The following is a 7786-nucleotide window of genomic DNA, read 5'->3' as shown; positions in this document are numbered from 1 at the left end:
CCCCCCCCCCCCCCAATTAACAAAGAGAGAAGTGCATGTTCAGCGATATTAACACCAGTCAGTTAATCTGTTCAGTCCAAACGTTTAGCAGTATTTTCCTTATGGTGATATGGATTCGCTGCACTACTCCAATCCAAAAAACTCAAACAGGCAGGATTAGTAAAGGTTCAACTGTGGTACTAGTCAACATTTACTCATCAGAGCCTGCTGATCTCTTCTGTGCCCTCTTGTAGGGCAACCTCCTGGGCGAAGCTTTATCTAGAAGAGAAAAAAAAAAAGATATTTGCAGCAATTGCTACAGCTACTTCAGATTAGACACTGTATGACCAGGTTATTTTTCTCCCTCCCAGACATGAGCCAAGCTGCCCCTCTAGCGCCACACATCACCGCAGAGATGCCAGGCGAGACTTTAACTATTAGCATCCTCAGCAGAAGGTAACAAAAAAGACTCACCCTGTTCTGTAACATGCAGCTCCAGGGTAAGGGTTGTTCAATTTGACAGTTACTAAAACGTCCCCCCAAAAAACCCCAACAAACAAACCCCCAAACCCCGCACCATCTCCTGATGAAACTGCACGCTCTGCTGTTTAGAGAAGTTTCATGTTTGACAATTACATCTTCAGAAAGTTAACAAATGATTGTGCTCGTTACTGGTTTGAGCGTACCTGCCTCAAGAATGTGTGACTGCCCCTCCTTCAGACAGCTTTGTCTTGCGTGAACTATTTCTACGTTCACACAGACTGACAGCAGAAGATGAGTGGCTGGGCTGCGACACACCACACTGTTCCAGGAAGCATCCACCCGTGACCACGCGCTGTCAGTTTACACTCAGGTATTGGCTCTAGCTGTATGATCACCGGATGCCAACGGCATCAGTCTAAAACTGAGACTTGTAAGAGGCCGTAATTGACCTTTCCAGTGATGGTCTTACACAGGGAGAATGTCAGTCCTTTAACACTGCAGAGAAACTACAGTGCTTTGTATGAAGAGCTAAAGTGATTGCTCAGTGTATCTACTAAAAGCGCGCGTTTTCTTAAGCAGCACCATCTAGGTTACAGCGTGTGCAAACACAAGGAGCAGCCATCATGCCATTGCAAGCTCATCTCATCCGCACAGTACGAACTGTATAAAGCACTTCCACTCTTGGCATCACCAGAGTTCGCCTCACCTCTTCTACTCTGCACTGAAGCCATGGGAAAGCAAAACAGAAGAAACAGCAAGAGAAGTTAGAAATATCCACAAACACACAAATGGAATAAGAAATCAGGCATGTGGCTTACTGTTGGCATTTCAGATACCAAGTAGAACTTAAGACATTTTGGACTTGTGAAGGACAGTAACAGCAAGTCTTAAGATGGCTTCTTCTAATGCTTACTTAAAACTCTGGTCTACAGACAAACTTACAAACAATTCACAGAAACTTCGAGATGATATTTTGTCCTATTTAAGCCTCCTTTGTGATCTGTTTTTTTCACTAGTACCCAAAACAGAGTCTACAGCACAACCCTGTAGCAGCCACTGAGGGGTCATTATTGGATCAACCAGCAAAGTTTGTTTTGTTCAAGAAGAGACTGAACGCAGCAGTCTAATCACTCAGCACAGAGCCGGAGACACGTTTTAACTCCCTCGGAGCAGAAGAGCTCTTCTAAGGAACTGGTATCAGCTACTTACTCCGTTACGACTAACTGATGAGGTACGTTTCTCGTGCTCTAGTTCATGGAAGGCAGACTACTTACTTATTTGATTCAAAGTTTCCTGGGGAATCCAGCTCATATCAACATCGTTCTGATTTGACGTTCCCATCTCTACTTTCTGTACCGGTCTTTTCCTCTAGAAGTTCAAGAAAGAACAAAGGTTTTTCTTTCCACAAAGTTTTGATAGCACAAGCACTAGAAATAACTAATAATGCTCTATTTAATGAATGGCAGTTATTTCACTAGGACGCAAACTTAAGGCTAGGCAATGTGTAAGGCTGTCTTTGCAGCTCAGCTTTAACTATATTTACCACTAGCAACTCTTTCTCCTGCGCTCGACTCCTCCTGAGCCCCTTACTGAGCTCCAGTGTGGTGTGGTATCAACAAGCTCACAGACAAAACACTCGACTCACCTTCCTCGACTCCAGTAACTGATGCAGGCCAACGATGACAAGCAGACCAAGGCCAGCGAGGAACATGTACATGAAGATCCTTTAAAAAACAGTTTAAGAAACCATTAACTCAAAATCTTAGTGTTTAAGAGGGTGTACAAAGAGGCACAGAAATCATGTGCAGCTTTGGCCACACGCCCACTTGATCCTTCCCAAGAACCTTTGTAGCGGGTGGGGGGGAGGAACCCGATGACCATGAAACTGAGGTGCTACTGACTTCAGTTTCAGGAACTGTAACTCTAACTTCAGTTCTGAACCGCAGAACATCTGGAAAATGCCATATAAACTGGAAAATGTTAGAAATAAGTACTGACATCTAGTGACTGCAGGAACCTCTGCGATATGTTTCAGAGCACTGGGTCACAGGAAATATTTGCATTTGTGACAGTTTTAACCACTTAAAAAGCCCTTAAAAATCTCCTATGCTTTTAGTAAGCTCCTGCAAAGCAAGTCCTGCTAGGTAGGCGAGAGAGCTGTGAAAGGCCTTGCACATCTTGCTCCGCGTCCCACAGAATTCTATGAATGCAAACAGCACTTTTAAAAATCTGTGCATTTTAGATGGTTTTGAATAATTCTACCTTAAATAACTGTTGATACTTAGCAAAAGGTGAACATAAATTACATCTAAAATTAATTTGGGGAGTAGGCAGGGGTTCACAGGCAAAGAACTGCTTCCAAGTTGAACATCTTAACTCAGACTTATGACAAAGGAAACCACGGAGTTAAACTGGAGAGGAGAACTAACCGAACATCCCTGGTTTAGGGCAATTATCTATTCACAGGACTTTAACTCAAATAGGGCCTAATCATTTGAATTCCTCTGAGAACTCCTTTAGCAGACTATCACACGTTTTGTGTGACCAGTTGTTCTTCCCTTGACGCTATTCACCCAGCAGCAGAAACTGATGCCCCGGCCATCTGCTGGCCGGCCCTTTCCCCGGGGAGCTCGCTCAGCAGGCAGTCGCGCCCGTGGCAGCAGAATCCAGACGTTCAGTACCATCCACAACTCCTTCTGAAGGTTTACCGTTTGTAACTCACAGCTCCTCTCAAAACGCCACTCCAGTGTTAGAACACCTAAACGCACACTGGCACAGCACACGCTTGCAACACACAAGGTGTGTCAGTTGTACTTCATCTTTGAGACAGGAAAAACCACTCCTGAAAGGTACCTGCCACAGACAGGGGCTAGCGCCACAAAGAACAACAGACTTCCTCTCTCATACTATGAATTCATCAGGTCCTGTTCCAGGCTTAAGCCTCGGAGCCAGAACAGATGTGTGGGCTGCTCACCACACAGTGCCTCTCCTCAAGACCCCTAGTTATCAACATGGGCCTCCACTTGGGGCCAAAGCCTCCTGTTTTCAGCCTGTCAATACAGTACATGCCGCGTACCAGCGAACCCCAGCAGACCCGACATCCAGTCGGAGGAGGACACCAGAACTGTTCGCGTTAGCCCCGTCAGTAACCTGTTCTACCAGCACACCAACTCCCCTCGACTTGCCAGCCTTCTTACGTTTCTCCATCCAGCCCGTCTTCTTTTTCAATGATTGTAACCGTCTGATTGAAGACAGCGTCTTGGAACATGTTGCCCTAAAACAAAGTTTCCACATAACATTTTAAATTCATTTCTTGAACACATATGCAAGTGTTTCTCTTCTACCTGTAAAAACTCTAGAAAGCAGAAACTCCTGCGTAAGACTTGGTGCAAGTCTGACTCGACATAGAAAAGCACAAATTTTTTGGTGCAAGTACAAAGAAGAGTCTTGGTAACAGGGAAGCTGCAGCTAGCCTTCAACGTTATTTCCTGTAATGTGAGGCAGTACAAACAAAGGGCTCCTACTAGAGCCATCAACACAGAGGTGCAGGAGCCTGTTAAACTCCGACCTGCACTAGGAGGGAGAATGATGCCCTGTTTTAATCCAATGTATGCTTTTGGATGGTCCTCCCCCAGAGACTGCAACTACTGCTCAGTTACTGCTCAAAACCAGTGCGCAGATGGGGTTCAGGTCGATAGTTAAGCTTGTTAGCAAAGCCCAATCGGAAACGCACAGTGAAATTTAAGTTATTCTAAAGAAAGCTTTAGTGTTGGTTTGGGTTTTTTTTAATGGGTACAGCCACCACCCCACGGTTCTAAGGCATTCCAGCTTCTGCTGCTGTCGGAAGTGCCAGGCTAACAGGGCCAGAACACGGGCTGTAAGCACACACATATCCTGAAACATGCAGTCACCAGGGTGCCTAAAAACCAGGCAGGCATTCACCGCCTGGAGAGGCAGTAACTTGACTGCGCAGCTCCCTCTGACTCTCCACACCAATAGACAGCTGAAGAGGAGTGACAACAGCAGGCTTACATTGACATCTCTGTAGTTGAGATTGATAACCAGCCCGAAAGGACGGCCACCCATCGGCTCGGCAGGGATGAAGGAGTACTCGAACGTGGCTTGTTTCTGTGGTGGAACCACGGTGTTCAGAGGGAGAGCCGTGAAGTTCTGGATATAAAACTGGTAATCTTGAGGATACCGGAAGGAAGCATCGAGAGACTCGACAATGAAATCCTCTGTACCCTTATTGGTGAAGCCCACTAGGAATTTTACAATGTTGTTTGCTGGGAAGTCTAGAACACAACAAATATTCAACCATTAGAACCTTCACACACCACACGTGGGCCATTCCTGAAGAGTGTGTCTAGAACAGATCCTGGGGTTTAGAGCATCACTGTTCCGTGCAGACACTGATACAGTCTGAGCAGCAGCAAAGATGATAGCAGATTAATGAAGGACTCTTACCTTCACCTTTCACAAATAAGATGGTGGTATCGGCACTTGGGGAGGCTTTAGGTTCTCCTGATGAGTCGTCTTCCTCTTTTTCTTCTGTCTAAGACAAGAGACTTTTTTGAAAAATCCTCTAATGAGCAGAGAAGCACAGACCATGCTTGAATCCCGCACGTCACAGCCTGCAACAATGGCAAGCAGCAGCAGCAGTTCCTGCCGATGCAGGATCAGCACACAGGCTGCTCTCCCCCTGGAGAGCTAAATGTTAAGTGCTCAGAGATAAGCCACTTCTGACAGAAAACAAGCATTTCCAAAATTACAGCCATAAGGCAAACGAGTTACTGTCCCTGCAGAGGGAGCGTTTGTAGAAGCTTTCTGTTCAGATTTAATTAGTCAGTGTTACATGTGCCTGGGAATGGACAGGCTGTTGGAACCAAATTCGCAGATTCGCTTGTTCAAGCTCACCTTTCTGATGATTTGCTTTTTAACTGGCAAACCCAAGCGTTAAGGGCTTTCCACGTGGGAATCATGGGCTCACCACCTCCTCCGCCGAACAAACTGTTTGAACTAACCGCCTGCGAGTCGGCTGTACCATCTGATTTCACCTGAAGCAGCAGACAGCCTACCAGATCCACCGCACACGGGCCACGACCCAGGGAAGCCACGAACCGGAGCTGCACACCCAGCACCCTGATTTCAACGTGCTGCGCAAAGTTCTACCTTCTGTTTCAGTGACAAATGAGAGAGCTGCCTACAACACGTCCTGTTTTGTACCCAAGTCATAAACCTCTTTTTAAAAGCAATTTACACCCAAAGGGCTATTCAGTAACAGTCAGTCGTGAGGGCATACCCATCACAGTCCCGCCACTCAGCAAAGCTGCTCAGCCACAGGCTCACAAACTCACCAGCAGCAGTAAAAACCTCATGGAATCAAAGGACAGTTTGTCGGGTCTCCACTTCTATTACACAAGTCTTCTCCTCCTGATGATGTCCCGAACTTCCCAATTCTACACCAGAAATCTGAGTGGTGTTCTCATACCCATTTAAGCACACTGAGTGTCTAGCAAGCAGAGCGCTCTACTGTTACAGGCAGATCGCAAAACTATACAAATTGTTTCACCCTGTCAGATGAAGCGAGTGACCCTAACCAGCAGAACGGGCACTGGCATAACAGGAAAACCCCGCAGCAGGAGCTGGAGAGCAGGCATGCAGCAAAGGGCCACAGGCCACCAGAGAAGCTCTTCAGAATCAGTGTGAGCTTCACTGAGACTCTGCTGCTCCTCGGAAACAGATCTCAAAGCAGCCAGAAGGAAGCAGCCCTGCAGCCCAGCATCCTTCTTGGTTCAGTGAGATGCAGCTTAAGCAGGAGAGGAGCCCCGAGGGGCTCCTGTGAGAATTCTGGTTCTCATTTGGTGTACAGTTACCAAGTCTGTGGGCTCATCATCTTCAACTTCAGCTTCATCATCTTCATCTTCAACTACGGTATCTTCCACAGCTTCCTCATCTTCTGTAGCATCTTGAGCTGCAACCAGTAAGCCTGAACCTACCAAAACAAAATGTAAACACAAGAAACCCTTTTTGGTGTCCAACTAACCAATAGAAAACCGATACTGCAGCACAATTTTCAAACTAGCACGTGAAGAGTGTTAACTTCCTGAGCGACTCATCTGCCTGCTAGTGAGCTCAAATCCAGGAAGTTTACAGCTGGGTAACAAGAAGTCCAGCATCCAAACAGCAACACTTGCATCCACAGGGACCAAACAACTTGCGTTAAAAGCTATTGTTTAGGTTTTTTAACACTACCATATCAAAGCTTTTTAGATTTGTTTTGTCATTACAAACGTGGAAATAAAGGCATTGCTATTGCCAGGAAATCAATCATTCGTGAGTGCTGCTTCTTCTGAGAGCAGCAGGTGTAACAGTCGATTAGCGTGTCCGTTCCCTCTGCTGCTGTCAGAACACAGCTAGCTAAAAAGTCACTTTTACACACATTGTCATTCAAGTTTTAGAATATTAAAGGTCTCTTTTAATGACCTTCTCAATGTCACATACTACTATACCCATATGTTCAGCACACGAACACTGCTCACAGGAGAGACCTGACCCAGAGCCAGGCGCCAAGAGCAGCGCAGTCAGACAGTTCACGGCCTCTTCGCTTTCCTGGAGGCTGCTCTCGCTCAAACACCGGGCAGACACAATTACAACAAACAGCAGCCACACGACAGAGTTCTGTCTGTCTGCAGTTCAGAGCACGGTCCAGCGGGGATGAGATTTTTTTAAATGTACACATAAAACTACCAATTTTTTTTTTTTAATCTAACATTTTTAAAAAATTTAAGAGTAGAGATACATGATGATTGATTTCCACAAGCCTGAAAAAGTTCTAACTGCCATGAGTACCCACTCAAAACAAGCATTCAAAAACCTTCACGGGGAATAAGAATCCCTGAGCAGGACATCCGAGTGCATCCGAGGAGCGGTCACCACTGGGGAAGGCAAGGCTCCCCTCTGCCGAGTGTCTTCAGAAGGCGCGCTCCAAGACTCTTGCGACACCACGTGCAACACTGAGCCCGGGACTAAGGAACAGCAGTGATTGCACTTCCTGAATTGTTACATTTATAAGTCTGTACGTGAAGAGTTTCTAAATTAAACCCTTTGTATCGAAAGGGGGTACAGGTAAGTTACAAGCGCTGTTCGCAAGGAACTCGCTGCGTGCCGGAGCCCCGGTTTCGCCTGCTCGGTGACTGTCGGAGCGGTGATGATGTGGCAGCAGCGGGAAGGAGAGATGCCCGCTGCGGTGAGGGGCCGGCCGGCGGGCAGAGCCGGCTGCCCCGCTGTCCTCCCCGACGCGGCAGCAGGGAGGCGGTTCTCG

General features: G+C 46.7%; 1 protein-coding gene across 1 annotated transcript; it reads right to left on the bottom strand.

Moving 5' to 3' along the window:
- Positions 1 to 161: 161 nt before the first annotated feature.
- Positions 162 to 6503, bottom strand: SSR1 (signal sequence receptor, alpha; the record flags this gene model as incomplete). The annotated part of the gene is made up of 8 exons (XM_010140809.1): positions 162 to 258; positions 1169 to 1183; positions 1737 to 1830; positions 2108 to 2186; positions 3660 to 3736; positions 4495 to 4757; positions 4930 to 5017; positions 6339 to 6503. Coding segments are annotated over 8 exons (849 nt in total), but the record flags the coding sequence as incomplete, so codon positions are not given.
- Positions 6504 to 7786: the final 1283 nt, after the last annotated feature.

This window comes from Buceros rhinoceros, unplaced genomic scaffold (assembly GCF_000710305.1).
Source record: "Buceros rhinoceros silvestris isolate BGI_N320 unplaced genomic scaffold, ASM71030v1 scaffold30587, whole genome shotgun sequence".
NCBI lineage: Eukaryota > Metazoa > Chordata > Aves > Bucerotiformes > Bucerotidae > Buceros > Buceros rhinoceros.
Note: the sequence above shows the minus strand (reverse complement) of the source record. Positions and strands in the feature narration are given on the sequence as shown.